Here is a 24,773-nt window from a genome sequence, read left to right on the forward strand (position 1 = left end):
CATTTTGCGTTGCCGACCCCTGATCTAGAGAATTCTCTAGAGAACTGAACTGTCACAAATCTGTCTGATCAAATCTGCCAACTGCTGGAAATCTGTTTAAATACCACTTATTTCCAGTTCAGAGGGTAACATACCATTTATATGTTTTCTTGTTATATTTTATTTTAATTTTTTTTTATTTGTGATGCTCTCTTGTCCAAATAATTTCCCTTGTGGATCAATAAAGTTTGTCTGAGTCTGATAAACAGTAAATCAGCACAGATCCAGACTGAGGCAGGAAACGTTTCTATTAAAAGTCACAGATTTGGAGTCAGATCTGGTTTATGTTTCATGATTTTTTTTTTTTTTTTACAAAACATAGAAAAACACATTTAAACATTTTCTACACAAACTAAAGAAGGCGAGGCCCACGTCACAGAGCGGCCGAGAGTCTGAAGGTCTGAGGGTCTGAGGAGGATGTGAGGGTCTGAGGTCCTCTGGGTCTGTGGAGGCGGCGCTGCGGTCGGTCGAGATCAGAAAATGGGGTTTAACGCGTCGTACAATCTGTGAACGGCCACTTCCACCATCTCCCTCAACGTCTCGTCTTCTTCACAAACGACAGACTGCGACGAGAAGACACGAGTCACAGAGGAAGAGGAGGAGGAGAAGAGGAAAACAAACTTATCTACAACAAGATGACAAGTTCAGAGAGGAGGAGGAGGAGACGGACACAAACGACAGACTGAACAAAGAAGACAGGAGTTAGAGGAAGAGGAGAAGCACGAGGAGAGGAAGAAGGAGGAGAGAGCAGAGAGACAAACTATCACCTGCAGGAGGAAGAGGAGAGAGTGAGAGGAAAGAAAGGAAGAGAGAGAGAGACAGGAGGAGAGGAGGAGAGGAGATGATGTCATAGAAGAGAAGGAACAGGCAGACAGGATGAGAAGGAGAACAGATTAAAAGAGAAGAGAGCAGACAGGAGCAGACAGGAGCAGACAGGAGGTGACAGGAGCAGACAGGAGCGGACAGGAGCAGACAAGGAGCAGACAGGAGCAGACAGGAGCAGACAGGAGCGGACAGGAGCAGACAGGAGCAGACAGGAGCAGACAGGAGAGACAGGAGCAGACAGGAGCAGACAGGAGCAGACAGGAGGTGACAGGAGCAGACAGGAGCAGAGACACACCCTGGTGCGCGGGTCGACTGCAGCTGTGGCCTGTTCCACCGTCACTTTGAGTTTTCCCTCAGAGAAACTGACACAGCCCTCGCCAAACATGTCACTGAAACACAGAGCGGGAGGGCATCAGGGTTAAGTCCTGGTCTAGTCCTGGTCTAGTCCTGGTCTAGTCCTGGTCTAGTCCTAGTCTAGTCCTGGTCTAGTCCTGGTCTAGTCCTGGTCTAGGACTCACTTTAACATGAGTGCGAGTCTCTCTGGAAAAACATCCTCTGGGTCTGATGTTTCTCTGCGTCCCTCCAGATCTGAAACACAAACGACAGAAACGTCGACAAGAGAAACACCTGACCCCGCCCACAACACTTCACACAGAGGAGGGCGGGGTCTGGGGGAGGCGGGGGGAGGAGGGCGGGGTCTGGAGGAGGCGGGGTCTGGGGAGGGCGGAGGCGGGGTCTGGGGGAGGGTGGGCGGGGTCTGGGGGAGGGCGGGGTCTGGGGAGGGGGCGGGGGGGAGGCGGGGTCTGGGGGAGGGCGGGGTCTGGTGGTATAAGGAACAGTGTGATTAGTCTAACGCTGCGTTCAGACCGGAGCGTCAAAAAATGAACTGGACGACTCTAGTTGGAGCCTTTGCAGTGAGTTCATCTCCGACGTTCACCTTGGACGCCGTGGACCAATGGGAGAAAAATACTAATAATACTATACTTTAATAACTATAACGTTGCCCCGGAAACAAGTGACATTTCAAGTTTTTTCCTGGAATGACGAACCAGACTGAGAGAGACTAGTGTTTTTATTACATAAAAGCCATCAGCGGAGAAGATCGACTCAGCGACTGCGGCGTTTATATTTATGCTCCACTAATGACACTGGTCTAGTCCTGGTTCAGTCTTGGTAATCGGCTCGACGGTTGTGGTGTGTTTATATTTATACTCTGCTGATGTTTGTGGCTCCCAGCCCCGGTTTTCAGGTTTTTCTCTTTCTTCTCCTTCTCCCGGATAATAATGTTGCAACATCACTGTATACTCGTCCCTGACTGGATGACGCGGCACATCTGACGCCAAAAGTTCTGCATTTTCAACCTACGATGCCAATGCCCTAGAGCGTTGATGCCTGAACGCTCAAGACGCGCCGCATCAACATCAGATTCTCGCAGCAGTGACGCCTGAAGATGCGAGTCCACACAGACTGTGTGTAAACTGGACGCCCTGACGCTCCGGTCTGAACACAGCATGACAGGTTTATATATTATATATATATATATATAAATATATATATACACGTTATACACACACACATAAACACCCAGGTGTTTGTGTGAGAAACACCAGGCTGTGATAAACTTAGATGTTTTTGAACACAAAACTGTAAATGTGACAAAAAAAATGACTGAGAAATAATGTTAACAAAAATATGTCTACACAGTTTAGGACAGAGGTTGGCAAACTTTCTGGCTCACGGGCCACATAGGGTCCTAAAGTTTGATTGAAGGGCCGGACAGAAGACAGGACATAACGTGTTGAAGAGCTCAGATTCATTACATTCATATTCACATTTATCTAAGACTTCAGACGCGCTACACATTTCTGATAGATTCAGGACACAAAACTGTTGTGAGACCTGCTCCACTGCTCACCACAAGTGAATGAGCATCTTGAGTTCACAGTTCTTGAATTCAATTTATCAGCTCAATAAAACAGCTCACACCAACCAACCGCAGATACACACCTGTGAGTGTGACAAAAACCTGTCTCCAAACTGTTTTACTCACCAACAGTTACAATTTTAAATATTTCAGTTTCTTTGATTGATTATTACCAACTCAAACTTGAAGCAGTGCAGTCTTATATCTTAAGCACCAACTACTTCACTCATGGTCCGAATAACTCCTGTAAGAACACTTTCCCATAAAGCATTGCAGCCAACATAATACGCCGAAACTCATGTATGTATATATATATATATATATATATATATATATATATATATATATATATATATATATATATACATATATAGTGCGCCATCTACTGGGAAACGCTGGAAATGCATGACAAATAAAACAACAAGGTTTATTATTGTAATTTATTCCAGTTCTTTGGGCCGGATTAAAAGGTTTAAAGGGCCGCATATGGCCCCCGGGCCGTAGTTTGCCCACCCCTGGTTTAGGACCACAGGATTTACATTTACAACCTTTTAATCCGGCCGCCAAACTGGAATAAATTACAATAATAAACCTTGTTGATGTTTTATTTGTCATGCATTTCCGGCGTTTCCCAGTAGATGGCGACACTATATATACATTGAGGTGCGGCGTATTATGTTGGCCGCAATGCACTTCTTCCATTTCAGTTAGGTAAAGGTTAAATATAGAAAAACAGTAGACTCTATGTTACAATTCTTAATGCATGGAATCTCATAGAGTCTGATTTAAATGCATGTGCAGGTGTGAACTCAGTTTATAAAACTGTTTATCAGTTAGATTTGAGAACAGTTCACTCATAACACACACCTGTAGTGAGCAGTGGAACACATCTTTACACTTCTATTGTTCTGGATCTGTAGTGGTAATGTTATAATGCATCGTCTATGTCCTATGTAAGTCCTGCATAAGCGACAATGTGAATGTAAAGAAGCTAAACATTAAACATGTTATGTCATGTTTTCTGTCCGGCCCTTCAGTCACATTTTAGGACCCTATGTGGCCCACGAGCCAAAAAGTTTGCCCACCCCTTTAGTTTAGTTCCATTTTAAAACTACAAAAAATCTCAAATAAATACAGTTGAGTAAAAGGGGGAGGGGCCTCGTACATTTCTGGGCGTTGGGGTTGGACTGCACCTCCAGGATCACCGTGGTCACTGCGTCCGCAAACATGTCGTTCAGAGGATTCGCCGTCCACTGCAGCACAAACAAACACGTCAGATGCCCTCCCACGTGTACCAGTGTGTCAGATGCCCTCCCACGTGTACCAGTGTGTCAGATGCCCTCCCACGTGTGTACCAGTGTGTCAGATGCCCTCCCACACGTGTACCAGTGTGTCAGATGCCCTCCCACACATGTACCAGTGTGTCAGATGCCCTCCCACATGTACCAGTGTGTCAGATGCCCTCCCACACATGTACCAGTGTGTCAGATGCCCTCCCACACATGTACCAGTGCGTCAGATGCCCTCCCACACATGTACCAGTGCGTCAGATGCCCTCCCACACATGTACCAGTGCGTCAGATGCCCTCCCACGTGTACCAGTGCGTCAGATGCCCTCCCACACATGTACCAGTGTGTCAGATGCCCTCCCACATGTACCAGTGTGTCAGATGCCCTCCCACACATGTACCAGTGCGTCAGATGCCCTCCCACACGTGTACCAGTGCGTCAGATGCCCTCCCACACATGTACCAGTGTGTCAGATGCCCTCCCACCAGTTGTGTCAGATGCCCTCCCACGTGTACCAGTGTGTCAGATGCCCTCCCACACATGTACCAGTGTGTCAGATGCCCTCCCACACATGTACCAGTGTGTCAGATGCCCTCCCACACATGTACCAGTGTCAGATGCCCTCCCACACATGTACCAGTGTGTCAGATGCCCTCCCACACATGTACCAGTGTGTCAGATGCCCTCCCACACATGTACCAGTGTGTCAGATGCCCTCCCACACATGTACCAGTGTGTCAGATGCCCTCCCACACGTGTACCAGTGTGTCAGATGCCCTCCCACATGTACCAGTGTGTCAGATGCCCTCCCACACATGTACCAGTGTGTCAGATGCCCTCCCACGTGTCATGTGGTGTAGATTGTGTTATGAAAATATGAGAGTTTTCATGCATCCTGAATTTCGGACTTCCAGTCATCGTGCACTTCTGACTGGGAAGGATCCTCTGAAAAAGTGACCTCCATGTTTGTTTTCTGGTTCTGATTTTGTCATATTTCAGTTTTGGGATTCGGACGTTGTAACTGTGCGGCTGTTGGATCCTAACAGCGGAAAACGGCTGGAGAAACGGGCTTCAGAAGTCGGAGGATCCTTCCCAGTGTGCGCAGCGTGATGACCCGTTGGCGTGGGAGCAGAGCATGCTGGGAGCTGTAGTCCTCCTCACCTGCAGCAGCACCATCCCGGCCTCGTGCACCAGAGTGATGCTCTTAAACACTTTGACGGTGATCTTCTCCGCTCCCTCCACCTGCTCCACCTCCCCTGAACAAAAACAACGACAGAGACGTCAGACTTTCACACGGCTCCACCTCGTGACATCACCGGGTGGGAGGTACTGACCCGAGAGGTGCCGCAGCTGACTGACCAGAACCGAGATGGGTCCAGTGAACGGGATGGCCTGAGTCTGAGTCACCGTGCCCATGTTCAGGTCTGTGTAATCTGGAACACACATGGTTTAGACCGGGATTAGACCCCAGTTTAGATTTAACTATGGACTAAACCAGGACTAAACTGAGTCCTGGTTTAATTCAGGTTTAATTAAGGTTTAGTCCAGGTTTAGTCCAGGTGCAGTCCAGCTTTAGTCCTGGTTTAGTTCTGGTTCAGTCCAGCTTTAGTCCAGCTTTAGTCCAGGTTCAGTCCAAGTTTAGTCCAAGTTTTAGTCCAGGTTTAATTCAGGTTTAATTCAGGTTTAATTCAGGTTTAGTCCAGGTTTAGTCCAGGTTTAATTCAGGTTTAGTCCAGATTTAGTCCAGGTTTAGTCCAGGTTTAATTCAGGTTCAGTCCAGGTTCAGTCCAAGTTTAGTCCAGGTTTAGTCCAGGTTTAGTCCTGGTTCAGTCCTGGTTCAGTCCTGGTTCAGTCCAAGTTTAGTCCAAGTTTAGTCCAAGTTTAGTCCAAGTTTTAGTCCAGTTTTAGTCCAGTTTTAGTCCAGTTTTAGTCCTGGTTCAGTCCTGGTTCAGTCCTGGTTCAGTCCTGGTTCAGTTCAAGTTTTAGTCCAAGTTTTAGTCCAAGTTTTAGTCCAAGTTTAGTCCAGGTTTAGTCCTGGTTCAGTCCTGGTTCAGTCCTGGTTCAGTCCCGGTTTAGTCCAGTTTTAGTCCCGGTTCAGTCCCGGTTCAGTCCAGGTTTAGTCCAGGTTTAGTCCAGGTTTAGTCCAGGTTTAGTCCAGTTTTAGTCCAGGTTCAGTCCAGGTTTAGTCCAGTTTTAGTCCAGTTTTAGTCCAAGTTTAGTCCAAGTTTAAGTCCAGTTTTAGTCCTGGTTCAGTCCTGGTTCAGTCCAAGTTTTAGTCCAGTTTTAGTCCAGTTTTAGTCCTCGTTCAGTCCTGGTTCAGTCCAAGTTTTAGTCCAAGTTTTAGTCCAAGGTTTAGTCCAGGTTTAGTCCAGGTTTAGTCCTGGTTTCAGTCCTGGTTCAGTCCTGGTTCAGTCCTGGTTCAGTCCAAGTTTTAGTCCAGTTTTAGTCCAGTTTTAGTCCTGGTTCAGTCCAGGTTTAGTCCAGTTGTAGTCCTGGTTCAGTCCAGGTTTAGTCCAGGTTTAGTCCAGTTTTAGTCCTGGTTCAGTCCAGGTTTAGTCCAGTTTTAGTCCTGGTTCAGTCCAGGTTTAGTCCAGTTTTAGTCCTGGTTCAGTCCAGGTTTAGTCCAGTTTTAGTCCAAGTTTTAGTCCAAGTTTTAGTCCAGTTTAGTCCAGTTTAGTCCAGTTTAGTCCAGTTTTAGTCCAGGTTTAGTCCAGTTTTAGTCCAGTTTTAGTCCAGTTTTAGTCCTGGTTCAGTCCAGGTTTAGTCCAGGTTTAGTCCTGGTTCAGTCCAGGTTTAGTCCAGTTTTAGTCCTGGTTCAGTCCAGGTTTAGTCCAGTTTTAGTCCAGTTTTAGTCCTGGTTTAGTCCAGGTTTAGTCCAGTTTTAGTCCTGGTTCAGTCCAGGTTTAGTCCAGTTTTAGTCCAGGTTTAGTCCAGTTTTAGTCCAGTTTTAGTCCAGTTTAGTCCACTGGTTTCAGTCCAGGTTTAGTCCAGGTTTAGTCCAGGTTTAGTCCAGGTTTAGTCCAGCTTTCAGTCCAGGTTTAGTCCTGGTTTAGTCCTGGTTCAGTCCAGGTTTAGTCCAGTTTTAGTCCTGGTTCAGTCCAGGTTTAGTCCAGTTTTAGTCCTGGTTCAGTCCAGGTTTAGTCCAGTTTTAGTCCTGGTTCAGTCCAGGTTTAGTCCAGTAGTTTTAGTCCTGGTTCAGTTCTCACTGGACAGGTCGGATGGAGACAGGATGTGGTAGTTGAAGTTTCTTTTGACCAGGATTCCTGAGACCCTCTGACCCTGAGCGCACTTCCTGTCCGCCAGCGACCCCATGACCTGCAGCAGAGCATCATGGGAGTGAGAGTCAGACCTGGGACTACGAGGTCAAAGGTCAAAGGTCAAAGGTCAGAAGAGTCAAGAGCAGATCCAGGTTTAAACGATTATTCCACACTGGCCACGTTCACATGTGTTTTAATTCCAAATTAAATAGTTCAGAATTAAAATCTTCTCTTTGGAGTTTACACGGAAATAATAATTCTGAATTGAGGTTTACATGTTTACATCAAATGATTAAATTATTCATATTTAAAATCAATTTAAAGCATAAACTACTGTAAAATGATAAAAAGTAAAACGTCTGACGGAGAACAGCTGATGTTGTTCTTTTGCGAGCTCTTCTCTCTGTGCTCGTGGTCTGCAGAGCTGTATTTCTGTTTCAAACTCATATGGAAATAAATAAAAACAATTCAATTCATTCATTTAATATAAAATAAAATAACGTAAAAAAAAAAAAATCTTATCTAATTAATCAAAAAGGAAAAGATATGGACCCCTTTACCTAATTTTATTTATTTTATTTTATTATATTATTATTCAAATGTTTTCTTTTTTTTTTCTCTCTCACTTATTTTAATTTGTTGTATTTTTTTGTTTGTTTTTGTTTGTCAGAATTCAGTTTAATTCTGTATAATCATTTTATAATTTTATTCATTTTATAATCTAGTGTTTACATGAACTTTTTAAAGTGGAAGGGCACCTGACACACACGAGGAGGGAACCTGACACACACGGGGAGGGAGGGCACCTGACACACACACGGGGGGGCACCTGACACACACACGAGGGAGGGAGGGCACCTGACACACACGGGGAGGGCACCTGACACACACGAGGAGGGGCAGGACACCTGACACACACGGGGAGGGCACCTGACACACACGAGGGGGGAGGGCACCTGACCACACGGGGAGGGCACCTGACTGACACACACGAGGAGGGGAGGGAGGGCACCTGACACACACGGGGAGGGCACCTGACACACACGGGGAGGGCACCTGACACACACGGGGAGGGCACCTGACACACACGGGAGGGAGGGCACCTGGGGAGGGACACACACACAGGGAGGGAGGGAGGGCACCTGACACACACGGGGAGGAGGGCACCTGACACACACGAGGAGGGCACCTGACACACACACACGGGAGGGGGGCACCTGACACAACACGGGGAGGGCACCTGACACACACGGGAGGGCACCTGACACACACGGGAGGGAGGGCAACCTGACACACACGGGGAGGGGAGGCACCTGCACCTGACACACACGGGGAGGGGAGGGCACCTGACACACACACACACACTGGGAGGGGGAGGGCACCTGACACACACTGAGGGCACCTGACACACACAGGGGAGGGCACCTGACACACACGGGGGGAGGGCACCTGACACACACGAGGGAGGGAGGGCACCTGACACACACGAGGAGGGCACCTGACACACACGGGGAGGGAGGGCACCTGACACACACGGGAGGGCACCTGACACACACGAGGAGGGCACCTGACACACACACGGGAGGGGAGGGGCACCTGACACACACACACACGGGAGGGCACCTGACACACACGGTGGGGGGGCACCTGACACACACACACGGGGAGGGCACCTGACACACACACACGGGGGGGCACCTGACACACACACACGGGGAGGGCACCTGACACACACACACGGGGGGGGCACCTGACACACACTGGGAGGGGAGGGCACCTGACACACACTGGGAGGGCACCTGACACACACACGGGGGAGGGCACCTGACACACACACGGTGGGGGGGCACCTGAACACACACACGGGGAGGGCACCTGACACACACGGGAGGGCGCCTGACACACACACGGTGGGGGGGCACCTGACACACACACACGGGGGGGCACCTGACACACACACGGGGGGGCGGGGTCAGACCTTGGCGAGTTTCTCTCCTCTGAAGTAGAGCGTGACGGCCTCCGTGTTGCGCGGGTTGTGCACCTCGATGTGAACCTCGTCGTTGTCCTCGTACTCACGGATCAGAGCCTGCTTTGAGGCGAGCCATTTCATTCTGCTCCCCGTGAACCAGGATCTGACACGACAGACACGAGGAGGAGTCAGAGGAAGAGGAGGAGAGGAGGAAGAGGAGGAGGGAGAGGAGGAGAGGAAGAGGAGGAGGAGGAGGAGGAGGAGGAGGAGAGGAGAGGAGGAGGAGGAGAGGAAGAGGAGAGGAGGAGGAGGAGAGGAGGAGGAGGAGGAAGAGGAGGAGGAGGAGGAGAGAGGAAGAGGAGGAAGAAGGAGGAAGAAGAGGAGGAGGAGGAGGAGAGGAGAGAGAGGAGAGAGGAGAGAGGAGAGAGAGGAGAGGAGGAGGAGAGGAGGAGAGGAGAGGAGGAGAGGAGGAAGAGGAAGAGGAGAGGAAGAGAGAGGAAGAGGAGAGAGGAAGAGGAGAGGAGGAAGAGGAGGAGAGGAGGAGAAGAGGAAGAGGAGAAGAAGGAGGAGGAGAGGAGGAGGAGAGGAGGAGAGGAAGAGAAGAGGAAGAGGAAGAGGAAGAGGAGGAAGGAGGAAGAGGAGGAGGGAGAAGAAGAAGAGGAGAGGAAAAGGAGGAGATGAAGAGAGGAGGAGAGGAGGAGAGGAAGAGGCGGAGGAAGAGGAGGAGGAAGAGGAGAGGAAGAGGAAGAGAGGAGGAAAGGAGGAGAGGAGGAAGAGGAGAGGGGAAGGGAGGAGAAAAGAAAGAGGAGGAGGAGGAAGAGCCAAAGGAAGAGGAGAGGAGAGGAAGAGTCAGAGGAAAGGAGGAGCAGGAGCAGACAGGAGCAGACAGGAGCAGACAGGAGCAGGCAGGTGCAGACAGGAGCAGGCAGGAGCAGCAGGAGGAGGCAGGTGCAGACAGGAGCAGACAGGAGCAGACAGGAGCAGGCAGCAGACAGGAGAGACAGGAGCAGGCAGTGCAGACAGGAGCAGAGCAGGTGGCAGGAGCAGAGCAGACAGGAAGAGCAGAGGCAGGTGCAGACAGGAGCAGGACAGGAGCAGGAGAGGAGGTGCAGACAGGAGCAGGCAGAGAAGGAGGGCAGAGACAGCAGAGACAGAGCAGAGCAGACAGGTGCAGCAGGCAGAGCAGAGCAGCAGAGCAGCAGAGCAGGCAGGTGCAGACAGGAGCAGCAGGAGCAGCAGGAGCAGAGTGCAGGAGCAGCAGCAGGAGCAGCAGAGGAGCAGAGGTGCAGCAGCAGACAGGTGCAGACAGCAGACAGAGCAGGGAGCAGGAGCAGGCAGGTGCAGCAGGAGCAAGAGCAGAGGCAGCAGGAGCAGCAGGAGCAGACAGGAGCAGACAGGTGCAGACAGGTGCAGACAGGAGCAGACAGGTGCAGACAGGAGCAGACAGGGCAGACAGGTGCAGACAGGTGCAGCAGGAGCAGACAGGAGCAGCAGAGCAGACAGGTGCAGACAGAGACAGGTGCAGACAGAGCAGCAGAGCAGGAGCAGACAGAGCAGCAGAGCAGACAGCAGACAGGAGCAGGAGCAGGCAGCACAGACAGAGCAGGTGCAGACAGGAGCAGGCAGAGCAGACAGCAGCAGACAGGTGCAGACAGGTGCAGACAGGAGCAGACAGGTGCAGGCAGGTGCAGGCAGGAGCAGACAGGTGCAGACAGGAGCAGACAGCAGCAGACAGGTGCAGACAGGCAGGGCAGCAGGAGCAGCAGGCAGGGAGCAGACAGGAGCAGCAGGAGCAGACAGGAGCAGACAGGAGCAGACAGGAGCAGACAGGAGCAGGTGCAGACAGGAGCAGGCAGGAGCAGGCAGGAGCAGACAGGAGCAGGCAGGAGCAGACAGGAGCAGACAGGAGCAGACAGGTGCAGACAGGTGCAGTACCACGTGTGGAGGTTTGAGCGCTCGGATGAACTCGCTGGTTTGTTGGTAGTCGGTGTGAGCGGAGAAGGAGATGTAGTCCACAGACATTTTGAGAGGAAGTTTCTGGCCCGACATGGTGGTGATCTCGTCCGGCTCCGTCATGATGTGCTGACGACAGACGGAAGTTTAAGGTTTAAAACAAATATTTACACATTTATCCCCTGAAAACTGTAATCCTCATCACCAGACGAACATTTCAAACTCGATTTCGATCCTAAGAAATAAACTCGATCCTGATCCTGATCCACAGTGAGATAAAAACAAACTGTGATTTTCAACATTAAATGATAAAACTTTATTTTCTTTTCTCATGTGTCTTTATATCTGTGTGATCCCTCAGTGGTCCAGGTCTCAGGTAAACCAGGTCTAAACCAGGTCTAAACCAGGTCTAAACCAGGACTAAACCAGGAGGTCTAAAACCAGGTCTAACCAGGTAAACCAGGTCTCTAAACCAGGACTAAACCAGGTCTAAACCAGGTCTAAACCAGGACTAAACCAGGTCTAAACCAGGTCTAAACCAGGTCTAAACCAGGTCTAAACCAGGTCTAAACCAGGTCTAAACCAGTCTAAACCAGGACTAAACCAGGACTAAACCAGGTCTAAACCAGGACTAAACCAGGTCTAAACCAGGACTAAACCAGGACTAAACCAGGTCTAAACCAGGTCTAAAACCAGGTCTAAACCAGGTCTAAACCAGGACTAAACCAGGTCTAAACAGGTCTAAACCAGGACTAAACCAGGTCTAAACCAGGTCTAAACCAGGTCTAAACCAGGACTAAAACCAGGTCTAAACCAGGACTAAACCAGGACTAAAACCAGGACTAAACCAGGACTAAACCAGGTCTAAACCAGGTCTAAACCAGGTCTAAAACCAGGACTAAACCAGGTCTAAACCAGGACTAAACCAGGTCTAAACCAGATCTAAACCAGGACTAAACCAGGTCTAAACCAGGTCTAAACCAGGACTAAACCAGGTCTAAACCAGGACTAAACCAGGTCTAAACCAGGACTAAACCAGGTCTAAACCAGGACTAAACCAAGAATAAAACCAGGTCTAAACCAGGACTAAACCAGGACTAAACTAGGTCTAAACCAGGTCTAAAACCAGGTCTAAACCAGGTCTAAAACCAGGTCTAAACCAGGTCTAAACCAGGTCTAAACCAGGTCTAACTAACCAGGACTAAACCAGTCTAAACCAGAACTAAACCAGGTCTAAACCAAGACTAAAACCGTCTAAACCAGGACTAAACCAAGACTAAAACCACGTCTAAACCAGGACTAAAACCAGGATTAAACCAGGTCTAAACCAAGACTAAAACCAGGTCTAAACCAGGTCTAAACCAGGTCTAAACCAGGTCTAAACCAGAGGAGGAGAAAAGAGACGGGAGGAGAGAGGGAAAAAGAGTCTTCCAAACGTCACTTTTTGGAGCTTTGAGGATTTAAACATTTTAAAAAGTTCATGTTGTGAAAATAGAAAAGAATCCTACACAATCTAGGTGCACATGTGGCGACGCACGGGCACCGCGGCGGTCACCGTGGCGACGCACGGGCACCGCGGCGGTCACCGTGGCGACGCACGGGCACCGCGGCGGTCACCGTGGCGATTTGCGTGGCGTTACCTTGGCGAGCGTTCCCTCCACGCAGTATCCGGCGATGATCACTCCGTTCCTCTTGTCCGTGCACCAGGACTCGAACAGCTCCCGGGACAAACCGCTCTGCATCATCCCCGGAGACGCCATCACCACGCTCGGACCGATGTCGTCAAAGTGATCCATGCTCTGAGGGCACAGGGCAGAGGGCAGAGGTCAGAGGTCACACTCACACCCCAAACCTGGTCCAGCTCCACTCTTAGTCCTCGGTCCTGGTCTAGTCCCACTGCCTGGTTCAGTTCTGTTCCCGGTCTCGGCCTGAGCTTGAGGCTGCTGATGTGCTGGTCTAGTTCTGGTGTAGTCCTGGTGTAGTCCTGGTGTAGTCCTGGTCTGTCCTGTCTAGTCCTGTCTAGTCTGGGTGTCTGGTCTGTAGTCCTTGAGTCCTGTAGTCTAGTCCTGGTGTAGTCCTGTCCTGGTGTAGTCCTGTAGTGTATAGTGGGTAGTCCTGGTGTAGTCCTGGTCCTATAGTCCTGGTGTAGTCCTGGTGTGTAGTCCTGTGTAGTCCTGGTCCTGGTGTAGTCCTGGGTAGTCCTGGGTGTAGTCCTGGGTCTAGTCCTGGGTCTAGTCCTGGTCTAGTCCTGGGTCTAGTCCTGGGTCTTAGTCCTGGTCTAGTCCTGGTGTAGTCCTGGGTGTAGTCCTGGTGTAGTCCTGGGTCTAGTCCTGGTCTAGTCCTAGTCCTGGGTCTAGTCCTGGTGTAGTCCTGGGTCCTAGTCCTAGTCCTGGTCTAGTCCGGTATAGTCCTGGTAGTCCTGGGTCTAGTCCTAGTCCTGGTCTAGTCCTGGTCTTAGTCCTGGTCCTAGTCCTGGTCCTGGTCCTGGTCTGGTCCTGGTCCTGTCTGGTCCTAGTCCTGTCCTGGTCCTGGTCCTGGTCCTCAGTCCTGGTCCTCGTCCTGGTTCCTGGTCCTGGTCCTCGGTCCTGGTCCTAGTCTAGTCCTGTCTAGTCCTGGTCCTGTCCTGTCCTATCCTGGTCCTGGTCCTGGTCTGGTCTGGTCCTGGTCCTGGTCCTGGTCCTGAGTCCTGGTCCTGGTCCTGGTCCTGTCCTGGTCCTGGTCCTGTCCTCGTCCTGGTCTAGTCCTAGTCCTGGTCCTGTCCTGGTCCTGGTCCTGGTCCTGGTCCTCCTGTCCTGGTCCTCCTGGTCCTGGTCCTGGTCCTGGTCCTGGTCCTAGTCCTACCTGGTCCTGGTCCTGGTCCTGGTCCTGGTCCTGGTCCTGGTCCGACCTTGAGGTTGCTGATGTGCTTGAACACAAAGGGGTTGTTGATGTTGATGGCTTTGCGGATCTTGTCGTTCATGGCGTTGATGTACGTCTGGTACACGGCCATGCACTTCCGCGCCAGAGACGACGCGTAGTAGATCGGGATGTCGTGGAGCTCGGGGTGATTCTGCCAGTACTCGTCTGGAGAAGGACCACGACACAACATCACACAGCAGTCAAATAAAATAAAACCACAGAACAGTAACAAATAAATAAAACCAATAAAATAAATAAAAAATAAATAAAAGACACAGAGCTCAGTGTTCGCGTCAGAGTCCTGCACCGGGTCGGGTATTGCTGAAACGGGCAGATTTTAATGTTCTGGAGTTTTACGGGTGAGTAGTGATCACACATGGGCAGGTCAGGAGAATCAAATGAACGACGAGCGAGAGAAAAACACTTGACGTGCGCCCAGAGTGTCCGTCGCCCTGGAAACAAGAGACATTTCCCGTCTTTTCCCGGAACGATGGACCAGACTGAAGACTTTAGTGTTTTTATTATAAAACCATCAGCGGAGGAGATCGACTCGGCGGCTGAGCTCCTGGTTCAGTCCTGGTTCAGTCCTGGACTATTGGGCTGACCCAGATTTATCACGGGCGGGTAACGCTCTACTGGACAGGTATGGGCAGGTGTGGACGGGTGTGTGTGGACGGGTGTGGGCAGTGGTGTGGGCGGGTGGGCAGTGTGGCAGTGTGGGCAGGTGTGGACGGTGTGGGCGTGTGGGCAAGTGTGGGCGGGTGTGGACGGGTGTGGGCGGGTGTGGACAAGTGTGGGCGGGTGTGGGCGGGTGTGGGCAGGTGTGGGCAGGTGTGGGCAGGTGTGGGCTGGTCTCCAAAAATGGCTCCGTGCAGGACTCAGCGGGTCAGAGCTCTGCCTCAGACACGTGAACATGTTCAGTCTGTGGTCTGTGTGGGGTCTGTGGGTCTGGTGGTCTGTGTGGTCTCTGTGTGGTTGTGCGGTCTGTGCGGGGTGTGCGGGGTCTGTGGGTGTGTGCGGTGTGGTGTGCGGTCTGTGGGGGGTCTGTGTGTGTGTGTGGGGTCTGTGGGGGTCTGTGTGGTGTGTGCGGTCTGTGTGGGGTCTGGTGGTCTGTGTGGTCTCTGTGGGGTCTGTGCGGGGGTCTGTGTGCGGGGTCTGTGGGGAGTCTGTGGGGGTCCTGTGGGGTCTGTGTGTGTCTGTGCGGTCTGTGGGGAGTCTGTGTGGGGTCCTGTGCGGGTCTGTGGTCTGTGGGTCTGTGCGGGGGTCTGTGCGGGGTCTGGTGGTCTTGTGGTCTGTGTGTGGGGTCTGTGTGGTGGGGGTCTGTGTCTGTGGGGGTCTGTGTGGGGTCTGGGGTGTGCGGGGTCTGGGGGTCTGTGTGGTCTGTGGGGTCTGTGGTTCTTACCCAGGATGAGCAGCAGTTCCTGGGCTCTCCCCAGGGCGAACACGGGGATGAGGCAGCGGCCTTCGCGGTTCACGATGTCGTGGACGGTGTTGCAGAAACGCGCCTCTCGCTCCTCGCGCTTCTCGTGGATGTGCGTCCCGTAAGTCGACTCCTGAGCAACACAAACACGAGAGTTTAACCCAAAAAAATAAAAAAGTTCTGTGGATCTGACGATGAAGAGGCAGGTCCACATGAAGAGAGAACAGATTTATGTCCACACCAGAAAACCAAATACAACAGACTCTTTTCACGCCGACGTCACAAACCAGGACAGAGTAACACCAGGTTTGACTCGCACAAATTAAACTTTTTTAAGACCTTTTTAAAGACAACTTAAAAGAAAATTAAGACCAACATCGCACACATTATGCGGCGAAAAACTCCAGGTCCAGTTCTAATAAAGACCATTACTAATTGCTTTAAATAACAAAAAAAAAACTTCTTATAAAACCTCCTTCAGAACTCATTTATAGTCGTATGCGCTGTTTGTAAAATGGCCAAGAAATCATTTATAACTTTCTAACAAGACAAACTAACCTTTCACATTGTCTTGTCTCACACTCACACGTCTTTCAAAGTGCTTCAACTGTTTCACATTTTCAACAACAACACACTGTTGTTCACTCTACTGGTTGTTTACTCGCTGCTGCCGGTGCCAGAAACCAAAGAGTAATTTGCGCATCCTCCAAATTACCGTATTTTCTGCACTATAGGGCGCACTTAAAAGCCTTGAATTTCATCCAAAAACGAGCCTTATAATCGCGCCTTATAATCCAGAGCTCCTTGTAGTGCGGGAAATACGGTAACAGTTCATTCAAGTTGTGAATGTGTGGCTCGTTGTTTCCTTCAAGTTTTGCTCTTTCTTCTCTTAATAGTTTAAACACATTTACACATTTACACACACACACTTACACACACTTACACATTTACACACACATTTACACATTTACACACACACACTTACATACACTTACACATTTACACACACGTTGTTAAGGAGCCAGGCCTGTACTATGCGGCCTGACTCTCACTTCTTTTTAAATAACTCTAATAACACTCAAAATATCATTTAGCTTAGAAAACACCATACAAATAACTCTAACAACGCTTAAAATATCACTTAGGGAACACTTAAAATTTCACTTAACTTTAGAAAACACCTTATGACATACTCCATACCCTATCTCGTAACATTTGCCAAACACTTATTTTTAACAGTACCTCTAAGCATTCAAAACCTTCCAGATATCAACCTACTTTCAGCAGTGCCTCAAAACATTTATCCAGATTTAGCTTTACACCAAACATTGCAAATATTCACTTATCCTTAGCAGTGCCTCAAAAACATCTATCCAAATTCAGCATTGCATTAAAAAACATTGCATCAGAGAATTTCCCCAACATTGCGTTTTTTGTAAGACAACTCACCTAGGATGACTGGACTTGCTCGTGGTAAGAATATATGTATATTAATTAAAGGGAGAGACTCAACAAAAGATCCCAACAAGTGATTTGTCTTTGTCTTATTTTTTGGCTTTTTATTACTTTATGCACTACTCATGTGGCTGATACCATCGTTCGTCGTCGTGCAAACGTTTGCTCTGTCAGGGTTTTTAGGCCCGGAAAGCTCACAACAAGATGACTATGACCAACTCACTCGGTAGTCGCTATTTTACTAGAAAGCTCATACAAAAACAATTAGGACAAATCACTATGCAAGTACCCTTTTGGAGAAATTACCCTGTGACCTGGTAAGCTATAAAGCACTGCCTAGTCCAAATTAGAGATCTGACCTCCTAAGCAAAGTTACTTGCAGAGGGGTCAATGCCAACCACATCAGGATCACACTTCTATGCAGACTTTTTCAGAATTTATCTGAGGTCACAGGACTCCACCCAGGTACATGCAAAGCGATTAGGACATCACATATAGCACACATTTTCTAAGTACAGGCAACACTTTTAGAAACCGCAAACATCACTCCTCCAGGCCAAAAGCGCCTCTTCCAGCCCCAGGTGCGAGGTTAACTGCCATTCCACTTTGTCGAAAGAGCAGGAAGCTCGCACCCGGTCCGTTTGCAGGCTTCCTGCACACAGCATCGCACATAATGTTACAAACCAATGTCAAACAAGGGTAAACTGTCAAAAGAACAGAAAGCCCTTATTTTTCCTGCACACAAATATAATAGTTACAAAAATGAATGCCAAACAACCCAATCCTGGAAATGGAGTTGGAAGAATCAAATAAATCAATGTAAAAGAAACAAGTCAGGTTAAATCAAAACAAAACAAGTAATTTATGCTAATATAGATCACAAAAATGCCTCTATCATCTAAATCAATCATTCTTAATCCCTAATGCTCTAACAGCTATTTGTTTACTGAAATAAACATCTGAATGTCTGAGCCCCTCAATGGAATTTACACCAAAACCTTCATCTTTTTACCCCACCCAGGTGAGCTCTCCTGTGCCCAGGGGGTTCACCACACACGTTTACACACACATTTACACATTTACACACACACACATTTACACACACGTTTACACACACATTTACACACACATTTACACACACTTACACATTTACACACACACACACTTACACACATTTACACATTACACACACACACACACTTACACACATTTACACACACACTTACACATTTACACACACACACTTACACATTTACACACACGTTTACACACACATTTACACACACCTTTACACATTTACACACACTTACACACACACTTACACATTTACACACACACATATTTACACACACGTTTACACACACATTTACACACACCTTTACACACACATACTTACACATTTACACACACGTTTACACAAATGTTTACACACACTTACACACTTACACACACATTTACACACACACACTTACACACATTTACACACACACACATTTACACACACGTTTACACACACATTTACACACACTTTACACACACCTTTACACACACCTTTACACACACCTTTACACACACCTTTACACACACGTTTACACACACCTTTACACACACCTTTACACACACATTTACACACACCTTTACACACACATTACACACACGTTTACACATTTACACACACATTTACACACACTTACACATTTACACACACACACACTTACACACATTTACACACACACATTTACACACACCTTTACACAAATGTTTACACACACCTTTACACATTTACACACACTTACACACACACTTACACATTTACACACACACACTTACACATTTACACACACACACATTTACACACACATTTACACACACGTTTACACACACATTTACACATTTACACACACATTTACACACACACTTACACATTTACACACACACACACTTACACACATTTACACACACACTTACACACATTTACACACACACACTTACACATTTACACACACACTTACACATTTACACACACGTTTACACACACACTTACACATTTACACACACACATTTACACACACACTTACACACACACTTACACACACATTTACACACACATTTACACACACACATTTACACACGTTTACACACACGTTTACACACACATTTACACACACACATTTACACACGTTTACACACACACACATTTACACACACACACATTTACACACATTTACACACACACATTTACACACACGTTTACACACACGTTTACACACACACACACATTTACACACACATTTTGACACAGAAAACCATTAACCGGAAGTTCCATAAACCTAAAGGGCGGCACTTTCGACTGTTGTGAAAAAGGACAGAGGGGGAGGGGCTTATCCAGGTCTGATTAAAGATCCTGGGGTCACGCGGGGGGGGGGTCACGCGGGGGGGTCACATTCACCGTGATGAGGATGTCTGGTTTGACGCTGGGGATCTCCGCTGCCATCAGGTGTCTGTCCTCCTGCCGAGAGAAGTCCCCGGTGTACAGCAGCTGCACACAGAACAGACAACAGAGAGGAAAGTCCCACAGTGGAGCTTTAAGGTCAGTGCTGCACGCTCAGTCACAGGTCAAACTGTTCCTTTAATCCTCCCAGCCCGAAGGCACCGTCTACGATACCAGGGAACATGTTTTATTTAACCGTGCAGAATGTTCCAACTGTAAAATACACAAACTCATTGTTTTTCCCTGAAAACCTGAGTTTGTGTTTCTGAGCAGATTTTCACACTGTGATGACGACGGGAAAACAAGTGTCTAAACCAGGACTAAACCAACCAGGACTAAACCAGGACTAAACCAGGTCTAAACCAGGTCTAAACCACATCTAAACCAGGTCTAAACCAGGTCTAAACCAGGTCTAAACCACGTCTAAACCAGGACTAAACCAGATCTAAACCAGGACTAAACCAGGTCTAAACCAGGACTAAACCAGGTCTAAACCACATCTAAACCAGGTCTAAACCACATCTAAACCAGGTCTAAACCAGGTCTAAACCACATCTAAACCAGGTCTAAACCAGATCTACACCAGGTCTAAACCAGGTCTAAACCAGGTCTAAAACCACATCTAAACCAGGACTAAACCAGGACTAAACCAGGACTAAACCAGGTCTAAACCACATCTAAACCACATCTAAACCACATCTAAACCAGGTCTAAACCAGGTCTAAACCAGGTCTAAACCAGGTCTAAACCAGGTCTAAACCACATCTAAACCAGGACTAAACCAGAACTACACCAGGTCTAAACCAGGTCTAAACCAGGACTAAACCAGGTCTAAACCACGACTAAACCACGACTAAACCAGGACTAAACCAGGTCTAAACGAGGATTAAACCAGGACTAAACAAGATCTAAACCAGAACTACATCAGGTCTAAACCAGGACTAAACCAGAACTAAACCAGGACTAAACCAGATCTAAACCAGAACTACACCAGGTCTAAACCAGATCTAATCCAGAACTACACCAGGTCTAAACCAGATCTAAACCAGGACTAAAACAGAATAAACAAGACTTGAACCATGACTAAACTGGAACTAAACTGAGACTAAACCAGGACTAGACCAGGACTAAACCACTTTTTTGAGGCGTGTGGAGCTCTCGTACCTTGACTCCGGCGATCTCGATCATGAACATGGCGGCTCCGAGCACGTGCCCGGCGTGGTAACACCAGAACTTGATCCCCGCCACCTCCTTGACCTCGTGGAAGTTTATCGTTTCGATCTTCTCCATCGAGTCCTCCAGGTCCGTCTCCGTGTACAGCATGTCGTCCGCCGAGATGTTACTGCCAGAGAGACCAGAGACCGTGGCGTTACCGTGGCGACCGTGAGCGAGCGCGGCGGCGAGTGCGGCGGCGAGCGCGGCGGCGGCGAGTACCTGACTTTGACGTAGTCCGACAGGAGCCAGCGGTAAATGGCCTTGGACGCGTGAGTCATGAAAGTTCGACCTTTGAAACTCGTCTTCTGCAGGAACCACGGCAGCGCCCCACAGTGGTCCAAGTGGAAACTGCACAGAAAGACCAGGACTAGACCAGGACTAGACCAGGACTAGACCAGGACTAGACCAGGACTAAACCAGGACTAAACCAGGACTAAACCAGGACAGACCAGGACTAAACCAGGACTAGACCAGGACTAAACCAGGACTAACCAGGACTAAACCAGGACTAGACCAGGACTAGACCAGGACTAGACCAGGACTAACCAGGACTAGACCAGGACTAAGACCAGGACTAGACCAGGACTAAACCAGGACTAAACCAGGACTAGACCAGGACTAGACCAGGACTAAACCAGGACTAGACCAGGACTAAACCAGGACTAGACCAGGACTAGACCAGGACTAGACCAGGACTAAACCAGGACTAGACCAGGACTAGACCAGGACTAAACCAGGACTAAACCAGGACTAAACCAGGACTAAACCAGGACTAAACCAGGACTAGACCAGGACTAGACCAGGACTAGACCAGGACTAGACCAGGACTAGTGAACCAGGACTAAACCAGGACTAAACCAGGACTACAGGACTAGACCAGGACTAGACCAGGACTACTACCAGGACTAAACCAGGACTAAACCAGGACTAAACCAGGACTAGACCAGGACTAGACCAGGACTAGACCAGGACTAAACCAGGACTAGACCAGGACTAGACCAGGACTAAACCAGGACTAGATCAGGACTGAATCAGGACTAAACCAGGACTGAACCAGGACTAAACCAGGACTGAACCAGGACTAGACTAGGACTAGACCAGGACTAGACCAGGACTGAACCAGGACTGAACCAGGACTAGACCAGGACTAGACCAGGACTAGACCAGGACTAGACCAGGACTAGACCGGGACTGAACCAAGACTGAACCAGGACTAGACCAGGACTAGACCAGGACTAGACCAGGACTAGACCAGGACTAGACCGGGACTAAACCAGGACTAGACCGGGACTAAACCAGGATTAGACCAGGACTGAACCAGGACTAGACCAGGACTAGAGGGTTTCTCACTGGCTGATGAGCAGGAGGTCCACCTCCGCGGGGTCGATCAGGTCGATGTACGGCAGAGCGTCCATCCCCTCCAGGCCCGGGTGGATCCCACAGTCCAACTACAACCACAGAGAAAAAAAGACAAAAACAATCAACTACAACCACAAAAAAAATAAATAAAATCAACTACAACCACAGAGAAAAACAACAAAAACAAAACAATCAACTACAGCTTTAAAGTGAGTTTAAAGTGAAATTAAAGTGATGTTAAAGTGAGTTTAAAGTGAGTTAAAAATGAAATTGAAGTGAGTTTAAAGTGAGTTTAAAATTAAATTAAAGTGAGTTTAAAGTGAGTTTAAAATGAAATTGAAGTGAGTTTAAAGTGAGTTTAAAATTCAATTGAAGTGAGTTTAAAGTGAGTTTAAAATTAAATTAAAGTGAGTTTAAAGTGAGTTTAAAGTGAAATTGAAGTGAGTTTAAAGTGAGTTTAAAATGAAATTGAAGTGAGTTTAAAATTCAATTGAAGTGAGTTTAAAGTGAGTTTAAAATTTAATTAAAGTGAGTTTAAAGTGAAATTGAAGTGAGTTTAAAGTGAGTTTAAAATTAAATTGAAGTGAGTTTAAAGTGAGTTTAAAATGAAATTAAAGTGAGTTTAAAGTGAAATTGAAATGAGTTTAAAGTGAAATTAAAGTGAGTTTAAAGTGAATTTAAAGTGAAATTAAAGTGAGTTTAAAGTGAGTTTAAAGTGAAATTGAAGTGAGTTTAAAATGACCAAGTCCTAAATCAAAAGTTACAAAAGACACAAAGGAGCATTATGATGTGAATCGCTTTTGCCAGACCGGGGACAGTCCCAGTTCTGAGCCCTGCGTCCCCCGTCACAGCAGATTTATCCAAAACCAGTGATTTGTCCCAGTTTTATTAAATAAATGTCCCAGGTGTCTCTATTTTGACATAAACTGTTATTTGTTTTGGTAAAATACAGAAAAGCTGCTTAAAAACAAAGCAAAACACAAAGAAAATGTAACTACACTGTAACTACACTGACTGGACCAGGACTAGACCAGGACTAGGCCAGAACTAGACCAGCACTGGACCAGGACAGGACCAGCACTGGACCAGGACAGGACCAGCACTGGACCAGCACTGGACCAGGACTAGACCAGCACTTGACCAGGACTAGACCAGGACTAGACCAGCACTGGACCAGGACTAGACCAGGACTGGACCAGGACTGGACCAGGACTGGACCAGGACTGGACCAGGACTGGACCAGGACTAGACCAGGACTGGACCAGGACTAGACCAGGACTGGACCAGGACTGGACCAGGACTGGACCAGGACTGGACCAGGACTGGACCAGCACTGGACCAGGACTAGACAGGACCAGCACTGGACCAGGACTAGACCAGCACTGGACCAGGACTGGACCAGGACTAGACCAGGACTAGACCAGGACTAGACCAGGACTAGACCAGGACTGGACCAGGACTAGACCAGCACTGGACCAGGACAGGACCACCAGGACCAGACACTGGACCAGCACTGGACCAGACAGGACACTGGACCAGCACTGGACCAGGACCACTGGACCAGGACCAGGACCAGGACTAGACCAGGACTAGACCAGGACTGGACCAGGACTAGACCAGGACTGGACCAGGACTGGACTGGACCAGGACTGGACCAGGACTGGACCAGGTATCAGGACTTTTCTTGCATAAAACAAATGGGACACATTCCACACGGACAGTTCGTACCATGATTTTTCGTCCTTTAAACTCCAGGATGATGCACGAACGCCCCACTTCTTGTCCCGCTCCACTGAAACACAAATATTTACACTTTTATTATTGATGTTCTAATAAAGCAGGACTGGACCGGGACTGGACCAGGTCTAGACCGGGTTCTGGACTCACAGGGGTCGGATCAGCAGCTGGTCGCTCTCCTCCGCCGGGACGATGATCTCGGGTTTTCGTTTCGCTGCCATTTTTATTATTTTAGTAAAAAAAATGCAGAAATTTCATTCAGTTTTTTAGCCCCATTAGCTCCGTGCGTTAGCCTCGTTAGCTCCGCACGAAGTTCCACCGCTGCAACACTCCAAAGGGTCCGGGCGGAACTAACGAATTCAGTTCCGCTAGTTGTTCGTCTTTGTTTTCGTCGCTATTTTAATATTTATCCGTGGTCTATAACAGCAAAGTGTCTCTGTAAATATTTAAAATTGAATAACTTTTTCAGTTTCTAACTTACATATAAATATTTGCGCTGTAGTGACGAAATTGCAGCACAAGATGGAGATATTTGTCATGGTCGTGTATCCAGCGCGTGGGCGGGAGAGGCAATTATTTTTTCCACGGGGCCACATGAGAAACAGAAAATATTGTGGAGGGTCAAAATGCTAAACTCAGTTCTGCATAATATTCATTGTATTTCTTTATATATAAAAAAAGCTGTAAATATTGTTCTGAGGAGCTGCTCAGACTGAGAAGAGTTTATGTTCTGACTAAACAATGAAAAAGCGAAGCTGCTGAACAAAAAATGTCATTTAAATAACACCTCTAGAATAAAAGCAATGCAACTTTAGTCCATGCATGTTTATTTTGTAATTCCAAATCAGATTCGAGGTAAGAGTTCAGTGTATAAAAAATTATATTATAAGAATTCTATATATATATATATATATATATATATATATATATATATATAAAAT

The 24,773-nt window shown here is 48.0% G+C and overlaps 1 protein-coding gene across 1 annotated transcript; it reads right to left on the reverse strand.

The window, feature by feature from the left end:
* Window positions 1-303: 303 nt before the first annotated feature.
* On the reverse strand, window positions 304-24,324 carry cpsf3 (cleavage and polyadenylation specific factor 3). Its single transcript, XM_055149134.1, is given in 19 exon segments — window positions 304-602; window positions 1,160-1,253; window positions 1,383-1,452; window positions 3,954-4,041; window positions 5,240-5,334; window positions 5,413-5,511; window positions 7,285-7,393; window positions 9,314-9,421; window positions 9,423-9,467; window positions 11,240-11,386; window positions 12,898-13,056; window positions 14,145-14,320; window positions 15,558-15,708; window positions 19,480-19,569; window positions 20,686-20,863; window positions 20,956-21,084; window positions 22,087-22,184; window positions 23,824-23,887; window positions 23,983-24,324. Coding segments are annotated over 19 exon segments (2,061 nt in total). The 5' UTR covers window positions 24,054-24,324; the 3' UTR covers window positions 304-512.
* Between the last annotated feature and the right edge of the window lie 449 nt (window positions 24,325-24,773).

The sequence above is a fragment of the Boleophthalmus pectinirostris genome, unplaced genomic scaffold (assembly GCF_026225935.1).
Source record: "Boleophthalmus pectinirostris isolate CB_2022bp ecotype Guang Dong unplaced genomic scaffold, ASM2622593v1 HiC_scaffold_13, whole genome shotgun sequence".
Lineage (NCBI taxonomy): Eukaryota > Metazoa > Chordata > Actinopteri > Gobiiformes > Gobiidae > Boleophthalmus > Boleophthalmus pectinirostris.